This window comes from Falco biarmicus, chromosome 15 (assembly GCF_023638135.1).
Source record: "Falco biarmicus isolate bFalBia1 chromosome 15, bFalBia1.pri, whole genome shotgun sequence".
Taxonomy (NCBI): domain Eukaryota; kingdom Metazoa; phylum Chordata; class Aves; order Falconiformes; family Falconidae; genus Falco; species Falco biarmicus.
The window spans coordinates 22410858-22428901 of NC_079302.1; the positions used below are offsets into that span (position 1 = coordinate 22410858).

Consider the following 18044-nt stretch of genomic DNA (forward strand, 5'->3'; position numbering starts at 1 on the left):
CCTGAGGTGGGTTGGTTTGGATGGGCTCATGTTCCTCTCTGTGTTTCCCAGACCCTTTTACACCCCTTCTGTGAGTTTCCCGTGGTTGGCTGGGGAGTAGTTTTGTAGCCCTACAAGTTTTCTGTAGGAAAGCAGAGCCTGTAGCCTTCCGGCTCTGTCTGGCATCTGGGATGTAAGTATCTGCCAGGGCAACTGGGCATTAAGTACTCTTCATCCTTCTGGTTGCTGTCCTGCCCAGTGACCAGAGGTCGTATCCTTTGTCTGCATTGCCACAGTTACCCCGTTCCCGGGAAGTTTTCTCTGACTAGCAGCTGGCTGAGGACTGTGACTCCCGGCTGGCAGCCATGAAGAGGAAATGATGCTGGTGTAGCATTGGCAGTCCTGGCTGACCTTCCTCCTGCGATGGGCTGTGAGGCCTTAGCCCCTGATGACATCTTCTGCCTTGCCCACGTCTCAGCTGTCTCTTCCCCATAGCGTGGGGAGGAGCAGCACTGGCCAAAATTCTGTGTGGGTGCTTGATGTGTGGGCTATAAGCGGGGCTTGCCTCTGCTGCGGTACCAGGGCTGTGTTTCTCTTCCTGTCCTGCTCTTGCCTCGCTCTTCACAGTGAAGGTTGGGTAGGAAGCAAAAGCTTTGCCAGGTCTCTTGGAGCAAAGAAAGGTCAAGAGGCTGTTTTAAACCATGACTCTCTCTCTCTCTTGCAGTCAAAGACCCCTGCTCTGGTGTTTGAGTACATCAATAACACAGATTTTAAGGTGAGTCTGCCTGAGTGTGGAGGGGGGAGGCTTCCCATTTCTGTCGAGTGCTGTGGTCTTGGGTTGTCAGATGTTCCTCAGGCTATGGGGGAGTTTGGAGTTTTCACCTATGTCAGCTTGACCTTCATTCCCCCTGTAAATGAGAAACCTCTAGATGGGAAGAAATAAAAAACTTGTGTGCTGAATCTCCTCCCAGCTTCGAGGAATAAGTTCAACAGGTTAGGTATTCTTAGTCCCCTCTCAGTTTAGTCATTACTGCTGTGCTATGTATTCAGCCCAAGTTAATCCATGTGCTGTGATGCTCTATTTACAGCAGTGCAGTTGATGGAGCAGGTGACACTGATCTGGGCTGGAATCCCTCAGACCTGGGGAGTGTGGGGTGGCAGAGGCTGGAGAGCCTGTCTCCCACTGTTAGTGGGCCTGGGGGGAGGGGCTGAGCAGTCATGGATGCATATCGAGAGCTCTTCTGCTTGCCAGAGGCTGTGGCCTATTCTGTGGCTCTTCAGATTTCTGGGGTGCTCCAAGTGGTATTACTCCTTCCCAAAACTGGGGTCTTTCTGTCTGAGTGCAGCTACAAGCTGCCTGTGCTACTGAAACGCTTCTGGCTCGCAGCAGCAAGCTGATACACAAAAGCGATATATCATTAAGCAGGCACACCCGTCTTAATGGTATCTTTGCTTCCCTCTTGTGAATCTGTACCCTCAGTCATTAAGTCACTGGTGGAGAATTAAGTGAGTAGTTGCCATTAGAAAGCCAGCAGTCATCCCCTCCTGCAGAGATCTCTTCTGTTCCATGTAGCGGGACGGTGCCAGAGCATTGTGTAGGTACGTGCCTTGTAGGATGCCGTTTCAGCAGATACACCAAACGCCCAGAGAAGGACCCTGGGTTGGTGTCAGTGGAAAGAGGGCAGCTTGTCAGCTGGCCCGTGGACAATCTTACCTGCAGCCCTGCATGCTGGGAGGCAGCATGTGTTGTTTCTGTCCCTCTGGGGTTGGTCTGGTGAGCTGAATCCTGCTGGGTGGGACCCTGTGCACAGCCGTACTGGCGGTGGCAGTTGTAGTGCCCTCCTGTATAGACCTACTGCAGAAGCTAGAATAACAGTCACAGCAGTGTCTGCCCAGACAGCTCTGATTGGGGAGAATGAGTGTCGCCTCCATCAAGTAAATAGCCCTGAGAGGAGTGCTATGAGGTGGAATTTCAGGGCTAATTAAAGCAGGCTTGGTTTGCCTGAACTTCATTGACATCAGCTGGGCTGTTCCAATGCTGCGTGTGCGTTGGGAATGTGCCCCTGTGCTTCTCCTGGTGACCCAGGGACTCTTCACAAGTCTGATGCGGGAAAGTTTTTAACTTTATTTTTGATATATGGCTTGAGATAAAATAGGTTGCTAGGGCAGCAGCACACCTTGCTGAGGATTGCTTTGTGTGTCTCCTAGTCAAAATGTGATTACACCACTCTGTCATGTCGTTAGAGGAAAAAAATTATCATCAAAGATGGTACCCAGTAACTGAAATGTATCGACAAAGTGGAGCGTTAAGTAGTGACTTCAGGCCGGTGGCCAACAGGGACTCCTAAGTGAGAAATGCAGGGCTTGGGGCACGTGGTACGTCAGCCATCCCAGCCGTGCCGAGAGCCATTGCAGGCACTGTTGCAGCCGGTAAGGCAGCATTGGTCTGGCCGCAGCAGAAGTAACAGTGCTTAGCTCTGGCTGTTGCATTAGAGGCAAATACATGAGTTTGCAGCGGATCATTTCTAGGCTCCTAGTAGAAAGCCTGGCTCCTCAAGGAAGTCCAGGTTCCCAGCTGTACAAGTCCAAGACAGAAAGTACTGATGCTTTTGATGCTGATTGGTACAAGGCAGGAATAACTTGTCTTGGAAATGCAAGTGTGTCCCCCAGGGCATGCAGTGTGACTGCTTGTGTTCGGAGTTGATTTGTAACCTGAATTTCAGTAGCTACTATGGGGCACGTGGGTTATTTGAGCTACACTCCCATGAGCTCTGCTGCCTGTTTGGGTAGGTTTTTGGGGCCGCAGCTAACTGGCAGGTTACAGAGCTGCTGCTACTCATGGGTACCTATGGATATCTTCTTCTATACGGAGGCTCTCAAGCTGTCTCTTCCCTTGCTCTGAGGTGCCTCGGCATGCAGAGAGTGCACAGAGTAGATGAGACCACTTGTGCTGGAGGTCTTGGCCTGCCCTATACCTCTATACATGAAGCAGCTGGAGAGCACCCAGTCGTTGTCCCCTCTGCTCCACAGTCCTGATCTCCTCAGGCAGCCGAATTCTGTTGAAGTGTCATGTGAGCTAATCCTGGTGACAGGGACCTCTTTTCTTTGTTTTGGCATGGCTGCTGCTGATCTGCCCATCTCTGCATTGACTTCTGGATTCAGCAGTACTGACGAGCACCGTGCATCCTGCTGGCAAATCACCTTCAGGGTGTGTGAGGGGGTTCTTAGGGCGACCTGCGTACAGCAAGTGATTGCTGACCATTTTACAGGATTGTGTTTTTCTCTGTCCTGTTGGCAATAGTCGCTCACGAGTTTGGATGGGTCCTCAGTTGTCTCCTTTCTGGCAATTTCTTTCCTTCAACATTATTATTTTTTGGTTAATGTTAATACTTTCACCCTTTTGCCCATTCAAATGGCAGGAAACTGTTCATGTCCCATGCCGATGGCTGCTGGGTTTCCTCAGCACTCTGTCCATGGGCAGAACCTGCAGTTCTGTGGGGCCTAAGCCATGGCTGTGGATGATTCTGGATGAGAAGTGCAAGCTTGGTATTCCACAGGGTTTGGCTGTTTTTAAATGATGGTATAAACAGGAGAATTAGATGGTAGCTCCAAGGAGCTGATTACATTTTCTTCAATTACCTGGTTAGGCTCTTGTGAAAGTGATGGCTTTGTACTTGTAGGGATGAAGAGTTGGAACTAGACTAAATGCATATTCTGCTGCATGAGGATGGCAGCTTGTGTACAGGGCTAGTATTTCTCTTCAGACCTACTATATTACTTGTTGTCTGTGAGCACTTAGGCTACCCATAATCATCTGCCTTAAATGATAGCTGTGCTGCAGAGTAACGCAGTCAGTTGAGTAACTTGTGAAATTTAATGTCTTTGGCTGATTGGTTTCAAACTAGAAATGAGGCACCTATCCTTCAGCCACTGTCAGCTGTCACACATTTTGTGTAGTCTGTGTGCATACCTGGTTCTGTGCCATTTGTAGCCCTGAAGAGGCAAATCCCTCAGGAAAGAAGGGAGCAGACGGTTGAGTTTGCTGGTTTGTTCTTAAAACACACCAGCAGGTTTGCAGCTGAAGGTGGGCTGCTCCTTGATGGGCAAGGAAGGTGAGCAATGAAAGGTTGCCTCAGGATGTTCTGCCTGCAGGAGTTGTGGGGACAGCAGGCTTTTGAGTCAAATCTTCCACTTAGCCTACACCATGGTCAGTTTTCAGGCCAAATTGCTGTGAAGGAAGTGTGTTCATGAGTTTTATCCTTGTACATCTAGGGTTATTTTAAAAAATAGTTCTTGCCCTGCATAGGCAATGGAGAAGTATGAAGAATTCTCCTCCCTTGCATGGCTGCCGAGGCCAGGATGATTTGGGAACTGTTCCCTTTTCTTTTGCTGCTGCCTACCCCGCACCCCAAAGCAGTGTCTCTCTCCTCCAACAGCTCCTTGCAGCCACCCTGTTGCTTTGCAGGTGCTGCTTCCTGCAATTAGTCAGCTGTGTTAGTCAAGGGCAAAGAATAAGTATTCAACCCCTGTCAGCCCCATGGAGAGGGGAAGCATGTCTCTGCCTCCTTGGGCACTAACGGGATTAGTCCACAGTGGGTTACGTGACATGTGCCAAAATATCACTGAAAGCTGGAGAGGGGTAGAGGCTGACTGTGGGTGAGGTTGGCCGTTCCTCACGCTCTGTATGGAGAAAGGAGACCAGCCCAGGTCTCTGAGGCCTTGTGTGATCCTTAGTGCTGGCAACTAGCAGAGCAGATATTTAGCTGGGTCTGAGTGATCCCCACAGTGACATTTCTGATGGTTTTACTCCAAAGGGTCAGCTGTAAGAGCAGAGCGTGGGATGTGTCTGTTAAGGAAGTGTCTGCTCTGCCCTGCTAGGCTGAGCGAAGGGGATTTGGAGCCCACTGTCAAAGCCTTCTTGGGGCAGCCGCTGTGTGGGACCCACTTGCCGTGGAAGCCTTGGCTCCCTTGGCTTCAAAGCCTTCTGCATCCCCCGGCTGCCCGTGGCGAGGCTGAGCGTGCCTCTGCAGGGACTGGTCCTGCAGCAAGCGGAGCCTGGGCGCTGCCAGCCACTGTCAGCCTTGGCGCAGCGGGAGGGTCAGGTGTGCTGGATTTCACAGGCAGCTTTTCCAGGGAAGTCTGTTGAAAGCTGGCTGCCCAGCCACTACCTCTGCTGGAGGCTATGGGTCAGTGAAGCTACAGCATCGTGGGCCTGAGAAGAAACGCACTGGTGACCTCCCTTCCATCCCCTCCCTGCTTATAGGCAGCCAGAGGTAGAGAAGCCTGGGAATGGGGAAGATGGGATCTAGCCTTGTTCTGCTGCTGCCTCTCCTGCCCTTCTCCTTCCCAGGTGCATTGATGTCGCCAGCTGAAGCTGAATAGGGTAGTGATTCCCAGAAAGATGTTTTAAGCATCTCTGTCCCCCCCATAGTGTTAGTTACCTAAGCAAGCCATTTATATGGGCTCCTGGAAGGGCTCAGTTGTCCTCTGCTGGCCCTGGGCCATGCATCAGAGCCATGTGCAACCAAGTCAGGAAATCTATCCCTGCTGTAGCTTCTGGCTATGTCTTTTTTGCTCCCTGCTTCAGTGGGTTGCTCCGAAGCATTAGCATCATCCCAGCTCATGAGAATACAACGCACCTTGTGTCCTGGAAGCTCTTAAAGCTCTGTGTGTGTAAGTGATACTTGTATGTTGTCAAATGATTTCCCAGAGCAGTACTGGGGGTGGTGGGGCTGTTTGGAGCTGACCCTAAGTAAGAGAGGATCCTGAGGATCTCTCTGTGGGCCTGGAGGGAATCCAGGACCAGGGCTGCTTTCTTGGAGTGTGAATTTTAGTCCGTTGTTCTCAGATTTTTCCTGAAGCTGCCAAGTGGTGCCCATGATGGGCAGCTGGCTCCAGTGCTGATGCAATTGGTGATTTGACTGAGCTGTGAGATGATCCTTATTGGTTAGAAAGGGCAGAGGGGTCTGGTTCTACTGCTGCCCTGTGAATGTCCTTCCTTGCCCTGTCCTGGTATCTCACCTTGCTTTCCCTGGATGAGGGCACAGTCTGGTAGGGTCAGGCTGGCACTGCTGCCACGGACAGATACAGAGCAGAAGGTAGATTTGGGGCCAATTGTGACCTGGTGTGGGAGCAGCAGGATGATGAGTTCTCTCCAGCGATGGTGCTGGTGGCACGGTGCAGGTTAAAGTGCACCCTGGATCTTTGTCACTTCTGCATGAACAGCCACAGAAGGACAGCAGAGGAGGGGTGGGTGGCAAATGCGCGGGCAACAAGTGCTTCCCTGAGACTCGGAGCTGTGCCCTCTGAGCCCCACGAGCATTCCGTGCTGTCGAGTTGCGTTAGCCTTTATCCTGGGATAGAGGGGAGCCTCCGCAGCTCTGAGGCTGTGTCTACCCTTTGTGCTTCCCCAGCCCACGCTCCTTGGTTAATGATTTCCTCTCCCTGCCCCACCTTGAGCACTCAGAAACCTTACCCATGTGTTCCCAGCCTGCCTCCTCTGAATCCTGTTGTTGGTGTTGTCAGATCACTGTGATGACTGTGCATGTGAACAGAGAGGCAAGATCATCTGTGGCAACTCCAGCATGCTCTGAAGAGCTTGCTCTCTTCTCCTTGGACAGACAGCCTGCCTGTCTCCTGCTGGAAAGAAGTCATGATAGGTCTGAATGATCCTGGTAGCATTTCACAGGAGCTCTTGTGTCCTCTCTGGATCTCCTAGCATGTAACCCTGGCAGATCTGAGGCCAGGACAGCCCTCGGGAGTGACAGCGTTCACAGGGGATCTGGAATGGGGTCAGTGATTGGAGACAGGTGGGGTGCAGGAAACAAAACTAATCCTAATCTGGAGTATTTATTTTTGTTTCTCTTCCCCCCTCCCCCCCCCCCCCGCCCCCGTTCCCTCCCTCCCCAAATCTGTTTCAGCAACTGTACCAGATCCTGACAGACTTTGATATTCGGTTTTATATGTATGAGCTGCTGAAGGTGAGTTGCATTGCATATGGCAGTCTGGATGGGGAGACCAGGAATAAGAAAGGCAGTAGCGGGGCTCGTGGGGTAGTGCTGCTAAGCAGTTATTTCTCTTGTGTTCAATGCAGAGTCCATGTCTCATAACCAGGGCTCTTCCCAAACCTTCCCTGGTTATCTGGCTTGTTGTGAGGTATTACAGCCAAACTGGGGACCTTTGGTTACCTGCAAAGAGTCTCACATTCTCTGGGGTCTGTTCTTTCCCCGTGAGGCATTTGTGACTGTTAGTTGCCAGGTAGGGCTGTGCTTGATGTCTAGCACCTTTGGGTTGCCATGAGGAAAATCAACTCCCTTCCAGCCAGACCCAGCACTGAGAGGTCTTTGCGGGGCTGGGGAACTGGGGACGCTTTAGCATGCTAGGGAGAGTGGAAGAGAGGGATTGCCAGCTCCAGGCTTTCTTCTGCTGCTGTATTCAAATGCAGCCCCGGAAGGTGACTTCTGCCCACTTGGTCTTAGACCTCTGTGTCTCTGGGTGGGCCATCTAGGACACTTCAAGAACAAGCTGGCCAGCTCAGTGCCCTGTGGGCCCAGAACCCCATGAATGTGGTCTTGAGGAGCAAAGCTTCTGATTATGCTGGCTGTTGTATGTTGTTGTAATGTTGGTATTTTCCTTTGAGACTCCCAGCCAAAGCTTTCCCTGCCCCTCTGATGAAGGGTGAGGAGTGCCGTAAATACCTCCTCTTTACTAGCCTAGCTTGCCCCTCCCCATGGAAATGCTCCCGGAGCTGCATGGCATATCTGTGAGATCTGCTGCGATGCCTCTCTGGGGTCTCTAGCTGCAGGACACAGGAGGCAGCAGGGCATTAGGGAGAGCTTACAGATTTCAGCTGATCCCAGGGCTTTTCTGCACTGACCTGCTGGAGCAGCAGCTTGGCTGTGTCAGGTCCTAGCAGGGCCTCAGAACTTTTCAGCTGGCTCTTTGCAGGTCCCCTGCCTCTGGAAATGAGTGGGACAGGCTAAGGAAAGCCCGTTGTGCTCCAGGACTTGGTGACTGCAGGAGACTTCCTGAAACAGATCTAGTGGGCTTGAGGGAGGCTTTCTTCTCTGCACCCCCATGCTTGCTGCACCTGTCCGCAAGTGAAACACCTTCCTACTGAAGGCTGGAGGGAGCCTGAGGCAGCCTGGGATTAGGGTGGGAGGAGGGGTGATGAGGTTTAGATGATCCAGCCTTGAGACAAGCAAGACTCTAGGACAGCTTCATCCCTGGAAGCAGTTTGTCCAACCTGTTAGAGATTTCCTGTATCCCAGGACCACTGTTTGCTGTGACTCCTGTTGGTTGCAAGGCCGTGTGCCGTTGCAGGGGTACTCCCTGAGGTCTTGCTGTGATGGAAGCTGTCGCCTCCTGTGCTTCCCACTGCGGCAGGGGCCCAAGGACAGTGTTACTTCCCTGGCACTGATGTCTTGGATATTGAATGACTGCAGGCTGTACCCTCCTTTCGTGCTGCTGGAGATCTCTGAGCATCTGATATATATTGATAGATGGATCTCCCTCCCCCTTGGAGATGAGAAAACATGCTCGCCCCCTTGCTCAAGGGAACAGCTGCATGGGGGGGCAAGTGGTGCAAGGTCACAGAACTGGAGAGCTTATGTGTGCCTCCTGCCTTTGAGCTTTAAGCAGCTTCACTCTCCCTTGCGTGCTGTCACTTGCCTTTTGTAAGTGCAGGTTTGGCTCGAATGAGCAGGGCAGAGGGGACTTTCTAGCATATGTGTGTTTTTGGACACAGGTGGAAAGCTGCACTGGAAGGCCATAAAACTATATATGCATGTAAGAATCATCCCCTTCTGGGGAAGAGAACATGGCCTAGGAAGTACAGGGCTACACAGGGTTGGAGCACTGGGCTTGCCACCAGGTGGGACACCTCTCTGCATCGTGTTCTTCAAGGAGCATCGAAGCTCCTGTGCAGGGAACACTGTTCCAGGACCTGTGACTGCAATACATTAAATCAATAGTCTTGTTGCCACCTTGTCACTTCATCATCTGCAGCGTAAGAGCTGAAAATGCCAGTTTCTTGTGCCAGGGCTGCAGCACTTCCTCATGAATGGGGCACTCTTGCTCCTGGCCCAGAACTGTCTATTTCTAATGCTGTGCTGTGGTTACAGACATGTCTAATGTATGTACGTGTGTCTGCCAGGCCCTGGATTACTGTCACAGCATGGGGATCATGCACAGGGATGTCAAACCCCACAACGTCATGATAGACCACCAACAGAAAAAGGTATTGTGGCACCAGGGCTTACAAGTACGGTTTTTCCAGGGAAACTTGAAATTCTGACACCTCTGTACCCATAGCCTGGGCAGCTGTACTTACCCCTTTAACCTTTCTTTACCGGCTTCCCTCCGCTTGTGCCAGCATTAGGAGATGGCCAAAGTCCCACTGGGGAGCACTACAGTGGGAGCCCACGGCTTGGAGGTTGCTCTTCTCCCTGCAGCCACCCATGCTGGGTTTCTTTGCTTAGAAGATGAGGCCTGGGCTGTTAATCTCCACCTGGGGAGGTGTGGCAGTAGGGAACAGAAGGGTGGCCTTGTCTGAAATACACGTGGATATTTTTACCTAGGGAACATAAGCTCCTCCTGTGGTACAGCCTGCTTGTCCCGCAGTGGCTTTCTCACTTCTGGGGTGTGCTAGTTGGGTCACAGAAAACTTTTGTACCCAACTTGCTATCATGGAAATGAGCAGCACAGGGAGCTGCCCCCAGCCCCATCGTGGTACTTGTACCTCATCAGGTGCTGTGCGTCCCTGTCTCCCCGGGCACCTGGGATCTGCAGCAGCAAATTGGTTGCTGGTCCATAGGTCCCTGCCTGTCGGTCAGCGGTGGCTGTACAAGCAAGGTTTATAAGGAGGGGGAAATCTCTTACTACAACTGCTGTCCTTCAGTAACATGGCAGGTCATCCATCCCTGTGGCTGTGGACAAGATGGTCTGCCTTGCAGAACGTGGTGGGCCCCCCCTCCCGCCTCATTTCCTGCTCTCAGCCTCCAGTTAAAAGGAACACTGCCTTTGGCCCAGCCCCTCTAAGCAGTGGGATAAGACAACTGGCTTTTGCCTGTTTCCTAGTATACGATGACCTGTCCGCTGTGGCTGGTGGCACTGGTTAAGGAGCCAGTTGCCCAGCAGTAACAGTGTGCTTGGACTCGGGAGGCAGAGGAGCTCCCTAAGCTGGGCTTTGCCCCACCAGCTGGTGATAAGGAGAAGACCCTGATCAGAGTGCTGCTGAGAGCATCTTCTGTCCTCAGTGCACCTCCCTGCATCCCAAGCTCCATGCTTGGGATTCAATCACGGGATCGAGAGGTTTGGCCAACGTGGCTTCAGCCTAACCGGCTCCTGACTTTGTGTCTCTTTATTGCATGTTCAGCTGCGGCTCATAGACTGGGGTCTAGCCGAATTCTACCATCCAGCTCAGGAATACAATGTCCGTGTGGCCTCTAGGTACTTCAAAGGACCGGAGCTCCTTGTGGACTACCAAGTAAGAGTCTGCTTCCTCCTTGCTAGCCAGTGATACCACTTGTGGTTGCACTTTGGCCACCTTTGGGTTGTCTGGTTTTGCCTCCCAGGGCATTGCCTAGGCTGGAAAGAGGCTGGCTGTGAAGTGAAAAGGCTGAGGTTGCCTGTGTGGCTGGGGAACCAGGCTGTAGTGAGCATGCCTTTCCTGACAGCTTCTCCTTTTTCCCCTCAGATGTATGACTACAGCTTAGACATGTGGAGCTTAGGCTGTATGCTGGCAAGCATGATCTTCCGAAAGGAGCCCTTCTTCCACGGCCAGGACAATTATGATCAAGTAAAGACTTTGCTACCTGGCTTACTTCATGAGACATTTGTCGCTGCCTCATCTCTGTGTGTATAGGGGGGAGGTTCTGGGGACTGGACCACCAGGCTGGGAGGATGTTGCTATGTGCTTAGTTAAGTCATCTGGGATTATGCTTCACTGCCTTGTGGAGGAGACTTGTTTTCTGCACATGTTGCAAAAACACGTTTCAAGCGAGATATTCCTTCCATCTGGGATGTTCCCAGGAGGGCTCTTAGATTTGGGCAGCTCTGCCTGTGCAGAAGAGTGGTGGCCTGCCCTTCTGCTCTCTCTCAACATGCCTTTTGTTTCAGCTGGTTCGCATCGCAAAGGTCCTGGGCACAGATGAGCTGTATGGGTACCTCAAGAAATACCACATAGAACTGGACCCACACTTCAATGATATCCTGGGCCAGTAAGTAGAGAAGTGAAGTGCTGCCTTTTTTCCTTGTAACACAGAGAGGGAGATAAGCAGGTGTCCGTCCCCTTGAAGGACTCTCAACAAGGGCCTGCTTTGATCTTCTGAGTCACAGTGCTGCTTGCAGATCTCCCATCTGGCTGCTGATGGCATCTCAGGAGGTCGCTGAAGTGCAGGCTCTTTGCCTTTGTCTCTCCCGGGAGCCACAAGCCATCTGCTGTTTCTTCCTTCTCCTGCTCATTGACATCTTAGAAGTGGGAGATGTAGACACTGGAGTTGAGTGTGGCCTGAGGGGCTCAAAATCTCCCAGCCGAGATTTCTGAAAAGGACTGGAGGTGGATGGGATAGTGAGGACAGCTTCTGTGAGGCTGGCTGGCTAGCCAGAGCACTTCTGGTCCCAAGGGTGTCACCCTGCCTGCTGCATGCTGTTGTCTCATGCCTGTAAACAGAAGGGAATGTGCAATATTGTGCCTTTCCCAGGCACAGAGCATCCTCACAACTGTGTACCTAAAGAATGGGGTTTTACCCCTTGGGCAAGTGCTGGCTGAGCAGTAGCTTGTGCCAGGAAGAGCTGCAGGCAGTCTGTCACAGCCGTCCCTTTTCAGAAGCGGATAGTGGCGGGTGATTCTCCTGGGACCTCTGGGTACTGTTGTGCAGGTCAGAGCTGGGCAGTGAGAGCTGGTCCCTTTGCAGGCATTCCCGGAAGCGCTGGGAGAACTTCATCCACAGTGAGAACAGACACCTGGTCAGTCCTGAAGTCCTAGACCTCCTGGACAAGCTCCTGCGATATGACCATCAACAAAGGTTGACTGCGAAGGAGGCGATGGAGCACCCCTATTTCTGTGAGTGTGGAGAAGCTGGGGCCAGCTTGGATGGAGAGGGGTCTTGGGTTCTGGGGGAAAATTTGGGCTCCCTGCTCTGTGAAAGCCTTAGCAGCTCTGTGGGCTTTGAGGGCAGTTTCTTTGGAAGTGTTTGCCAGGGTGGAGCTTCCACTTTATTAAAATGCTGTTTCCCCTTCCTGCTTGGTTTGTGTCTCCTCCAGATCCAGTGGTGAAGGAGCAGTCCCAGCCCAGCTCTGAAAACGCTGTGCTCTCCAGTGGCCTGACAACAGCGCGATGAAGACTGGAAAACGACGGGTAATTCAAGATGTTTACAAATAAAAGCAAAACCTTCGGTCACACAGTGAAGGGAAAAGAACCAAGGACACCCCCCTTCCCCTCCCCTTTATACTCAGCAGAAATCTAACCTTGGGGGGTGTGTGTGTCATAAACCTCAGTTCCTCTCTGGTGGTTGTGGTTAATGTAACTCTAACCCTGTGGTACCAAAGCCCTGGGCAAATGGTCTTGCAAGAGCTAAACATGTAGTGATACCCCCAGGGCTCAACACAACTGATTCTGGTTCACATCTCTATGGATCTTTCTCTTCCTTCTCAGTCCAGCCTTCCCCACCGTGCTGGTGGGGACAACTTGGTCGTTCCACCATCAGCCCTTAGCATGCCTCTTACTAAACATGCCTTTCTGACTTGTAAACTCTGGACGAACCAAATTCAGGCTGGGGGTCAGCAGGTGCAACTCTGTTTTGAGGTCCAAGTCCTACTGCTCACTCTGGGCTTGAATTTGGCCCTTGAATTCTAGTTTCAATTGCAAATGTTGGGGGAAAGGGGGGAGGTGGGGGGGGGGGTGTCAACAAAAAACAGCCCACAAACCCAGCAGCATCTCAGGATTGGTTTAGAGCATTAAAACAAAGGCGCTGATCCAGGCTGCTGGGGGGAGGTGGATCCCCCCTCCAGGTGTGTTTGACAAAGGCTCACTCTGAGAAGAAACTCAATAGACCTGCTTTGGAAACTTGTGAATGTGAGAGCTGCTCTTGTGGCAGGAGAGGGGAGGGGCTATCCAGACTTTCCCACCGAGCTCAGGAAAGTCAGTGTTGCAAGATTTCTTGTGATAGGTGTGCAACCACGTACCTCATGACGTGGCTCCCATGAGAATTCATGCCAGATGCAGACTTGTGCCAGAGCACAGCTCTGGAGCGGTTCAATCCAGCACCGCAGGATGGGGGAGTGGAGAGGAGGACAGGGAGGAGAGCACAGGGAGGGGCAGGGGTCAGCAAACAGCGGCGTGGTCTGTCAGGGAGGGGGGCTGTGCAGCTACTGATCCAGGACTTGGGATCCAATGTAGTGTTTTAACAAAGTCAGCCATTTGTTGAATTCTGGGGTCATGTTGTGGGGGGTGGGGGGTTCGTCTTGTGGATTCTTTCATCAGATCCCTCGATGGCTTTATAGCCCCACAATTCACAGTTGCCTCCTCTACTGGTTCTGTGTGTAACTTCATCAAGTGGTTCTGGTGACACTCAAATGTAGAAGCTGGAGATAGTGTTTTCCCACCAGCACCTAAACACAGAATTTCCTTCTGCGGCATTGTCGAAATAGTTAATTTTTTATAAGGTTACAATGTTTCTATTTGAAACATCTGTTTACATTCCATATTCTAATAAAGTTCTATTGGCATCGATAGCAGGTCAATCCATTTGTATAATTCACTGAAACCAATAAATATCTATACGTCTGAACGTCTGCCGTCTCAAATCTATGGGATAGTCAGAAAGGGTGAGAGCTGAAGGCATTGCCTCCTTGAGGAGGGCAGGTTGGCTTTTCCAGCCCCTCTTGTCTGAGTATTTTCAGACCTCTTAGCCTTTGGTTGCAATTCCTCATGCTGTCAGCCCTGAGAGTTTCACTGTGGCAGATTGTCTCCGCTTCTGTGGGGCCGCAGAGGAGGTGCAAGATTTTGGGTACAGCATGGGAGTTGGCTGTGGTGGTACCCTGGGCTTGGCCCGTGTCTCGGTCGGTCTGTTCCGTGGCTGGTCAGATGAGAAGTCACCAATGCATGGCTGGAGGCAGGGGGTTCTCCATGCGCGTTCCCCCATGCTTGTCTCCTTGCAGCCTGAGTTGATGGCATTTTCTGCAGATGTGCTGAGCAGGGAGTAGCTCTTTCCTCGCACCCTGAGGTGTGACCAGTGCATGGTCTCAGTTATCAGTGTCAAGGCTGAGGAGCCGTCTGTGCCACAGGACCCTTCTTAGCGTTAACTCTCCTGCAGATGCTGCTGAAGGCTTCGGCGAGTGTTTCCAGCCCTCTGTTCTTCCATCTGCCCAACATGCAGGCTGCCTGGCCTGAGATGTGGGTCTCTTCTGCTCTTAAGCTGTGCTAATACCAGCAGGGATCGTTTGCGAGTTTGACGTCAATTTCTGAACTGATTTTAAACATGTATTTAATTGCTCTGTTGAGTTGAGGAAGGAGTGGATGTTTCTTGTGGCCTGTCCAAGTTGCTATGAGGGAAACTCACCCATTTTCCAGCTCCTTTGTGTTGCCATTCCCAACTTCCAGAGAGCCAAGGCACAAGAGGCGTGGGGAAGAACAGTGGGTTCGGTGTGGGAATTTGGGTAGGTGAAAAATGTTGATCATTCTATACGAGTGCTTGACAGTGGCCGAACCTGATGGTGGAGTTTTAGGGTGGTGCTTCGGGAAGTATCAGTTCTGTAAGCCTGAGTCAGAAATTCTTTCCTGGTACCCTTAAGCAGAGGAAGAGGGATGCTTTTCCCAGTGAGTGAAATGGGTAAATGGCTTTCCCTGGCTGCGGTAACCAGAAGGGCTGGAACAACCTGCCGTGTATCTCTCTGCATCCCTACCCCAGTTCTAGAGTAGGATAAGCTGTGACAGATTCATCCCAGAAGGAAATGTGGCAGCTGAGCAAGTGTAGCCTGGAAGCAAGGAGGGCGTGGAGTCTCCTGATCCCGGGGCGGGGGATGCTTGGCTGCAGCTCGGGCCAGTTCCTGCAGCCATCGGCCCCTCCAGCACTGGGAGCAGGCAGCCCTGCTTTCCTCGGACCTTAGCAAAGTGGCATCCTGCCCATAGGGACAGCCCCAGGAGCTGGAGGAGACTGTGGTGTCTTGTCCTTAGGAAGTAAGGAGACTGGAGAATGTGCATCTTCATATGCTTTCTCCTGGAGAAAGTTGGGAGAGTCCTGGTGCACATCCTGGCCTTTCGGCTGGCCTGGCCCCAGCTCCCTAGCAGAGGTGGAGCACAAGTTTGGCTGAGTGCCTTATAAGAGGAAAGGCTCAAAACCAGAACCACAGCAGCTATTGAGGGATGCGGTAAGCAACTTCTCCAGCTTGTCTGTGCCTGTTGCAAGTGTGCTATGGCACAACAGAAGCCTTTGGTGGAGATGTTTGCAGCAGCGGAGGGAGACTTAACACTGGAGGTTAGGGAGAAAAAAGTCCAAGTTTGTGTATGGCTGCACATCAAAGTGCTGGTTTGTTGGACTCTGTCTCCTTGCTTGGCTCTGCCTTCCCCTCTCACGCTGCCAGCCTTCCAAAGCAGGCTGAGAATCCCCTGCTGTCCCCGTGTCCGGAGGGGCACGCAGGGCAGCTGGGCTGGCTGGGAGCAGGGCGGCAGGACGTGGGGTGACATGCTCATCTGTCTCCTTGTCACCTGCTGCCGGAGGAGCGCTGTGTCAAGCTGGCAGTGCCCTGTAATGCTCACTTCCCTCCTCCCATCTCTCCTCAGGTCCGATGCTGTTGCTCCCAATTTTCCATAAGCAGAATGCGAACCAAATCAAACATCCTACCGGCGCGTGTAGAGTGACGGCGGGCAGACTGTGCGGCGCAGGCAGGGCTGACAGCGGGGCAGCACGCCTGGCTGGATGGCACTCGCCTCTTTGTGACTGCAGCCCTTCCCTCCAAGTGTTAAAGGTTCTTCTGCCTTTGGTTCCTTGTTGAGCTCTTCCTGACCCAGAAAGCATGGAAATGTGAAGGGTGTGCAAAGCAGTTGGTTAGTTTTTCCTTCCTCCATCCTGGCTGTTCCCCCACAACCTCTGACAGACCATGGCTGGCCAGCTTGCGCCTCACTCTGCCAGGGCACAGGGGTGTAGTATCACGATGGACAGTTCTCTATGATAATTGAAAGAACTCTATATTGTTGAATAAAAGTTTTAAAAGAAGCAGTCGAAGAGGAGTATTCAGTGGGGAGGGAGCTGTGGGGCAGGACCGGCCACACTGGAGAACGCTGGCAGTGTGAGCCATTCCCTGTGCCCTGCTGGGACAGGTGGGGCAAGGAGAGCAGGAGGAGCTGGTTGTACAAAATCACTGGGCAGAGGCAAAGGAGCCGCCTGCCACCTTTGGGGTGTCCCTCTTTAGGTCCCTACACTCTTCTGGAGGTGCCTGCCTGGGTGGTGGCCTGGGCGCTAAAACTGGTACCTGCTTCTCCCCGCCCATGGGGTTTGGGCACAGCTCTGTCTCTGCACTGCAGGAGCTCCCATAATTTCTGTTTTCATGGACTGAGACTTTTCTCCTTCTCAGCACCATCACTGCAAAGCCCTGAGCATGGAACTCTTGCCTGTAGGCCTCTACATTGCAGGAGTTCCCCTACAGATGTGGTGCTTCACCAGCAGTTCTCAGGGGAGCCTGGCTGCAATGCTGTGGTTGTCCAAGCTGTGCTCTGGTCTTAGATGTTAAGTAACCACTTGAAACTCTGGTCTAAAAACCTGCAGCTGGACTCTGTATGACTGTACGCAGTCATTTCTCTTCCATTGTCCCATTCCTTCACTGCTCGTGTGTTTATCCCTGCACGGTTTTCCCCTATACTGAAGCTGCCCAGGCTAAGGGTACCTCTGAGACGAGGCTCTTCACTGGGAAAGCCAGACCCGTGGCTAGTTCTCAGGGAGGGGAGCTCAGGTAAGGTGAGCTGCGAGCTCCTGCTGGCACAGAACCACAAAGGTGCTGCTCTTGCCCAGCCCTGGGCAGTGGCTGAAGTGGAAATGCAGGAGCAAGTCCTTACACAAAGCCTGCAAGTGGAAATTTGCCCACTCTGTCTTCATGTGCCACACCTGGAGATGTGATGATGTGAGGCCAGCTAGGGACGTGTACATCAGGTAAGTTGAAGCTACTGGCACTGTGAGGCAGGGCTTGGTCCGTCGCTGAGGCATGGTGTAACGACAGCCCTGTTGTATTCAGGACCGTGCTGATGTGGTGCTTAGATTCAGCACGACTCTTTTTAGCTGGTATAGCTCTGGCCAGCAGTGAGAGCCTGTCCCTGCAGGGAGGAACCCATGGCAGAGTCCACCTGAGGGCCATGTGCGCTGGGCGGAAGCAGCGCTATGAGCATACACTGAAGTGAGGTCCCTGCAGCATGGTGGCACATCCAAGTGCTGTTGCTACCTCATCCATCGCTCTCCTAACACCGTTGAGTCATGTCCCCCATTCCCACCTGCTGCAGCCCAGGTCCTCTCCAGGTCAACAGCTAGTCTCTAAAGGATGCTCTCAATGACTCTTTTTAACTGTTGCTTGTCAAAAATCAACTCTTTGCCTGCCCATTTTTTGTGTCCAGTTTGTCCAGGGTCAGAAAGGTTCTGTTCATTCTCACCCATTGCCGCACTGTGACATCCACTGCACAGTGATCCCACCGAGGCAGCAGGTCCTCCTTCCTCAACTTTCTCTGCCAAAGAGCTCCAGCACATGCTAGCACTGCCGCCTGCACTCACTGATATTTACATCCCTCTGCTTTTCTGTCTTGCTCAGCAGCAGCCCAGCTTCCTCCTCTTGTGCTGCTCAGCATTCAGCCAGCATGAGGTCCTTTGTCTGAGTTCCCTCAGCATCCAAAGCCAGTCGCGTGCCTTGCCTCCTCTTGTATGTGGTGGCTATGGATCTCCTGCCTAATTCCCTTTTTGCTTTCCTTATTATAGCTGCCCTTCATCCAGTCCTGCTCCTGTAGGAAAATCCAGGCTGGGAAAGATGGCTGGAGTCATCTGGATAAATCCCAGGACCACACGCTCAATGACACAAAGTCATTGCTT

General features: G+C 52.3%; 1 protein-coding gene across 3 annotated transcripts in view; it reads left to right on the top strand.

Moving 5' to 3' along the window:
• CSNK2A2 (casein kinase 2 alpha 2) overlaps positions 1-16193 on the top strand; it is a 28038-nt gene extending 11845 nt beyond the window's left edge. For 2 of the 3 annotated variants that reach the window (XM_056360329.1, XM_056360328.1), the window contains 8 exons: positions 704-754; positions 6900-6959; positions 9134-9217; positions 10355-10465; positions 10676-10777; positions 11098-11198; positions 11895-12043; positions 12244-13765. In XM_056360329.1, coding sequence (XP_056216304.1) covers positions 6942-6959; positions 9134-9217; positions 10355-10465; positions 10676-10777; positions 11098-11198; positions 11895-12043; positions 12244-12320 — 642 coding nt within the window. In that variant the 5' untranslated portion in view covers positions 704-754; positions 6900-6941 and the 3' untranslated portion in view covers positions 12321-13765. Of the gene's footprint in view, positions 1-703; positions 755-6899; positions 6960-9133; positions 9218-10354; positions 10466-10675; positions 10778-11097; positions 11199-11894; positions 12044-12243; positions 13766-15760 lie in introns of those variants that run through there. The other variant, XM_056360327.1, reaches the window with a different exon arrangement.
• Positions 16194-18044: the final 1851 nt, after the last annotated feature.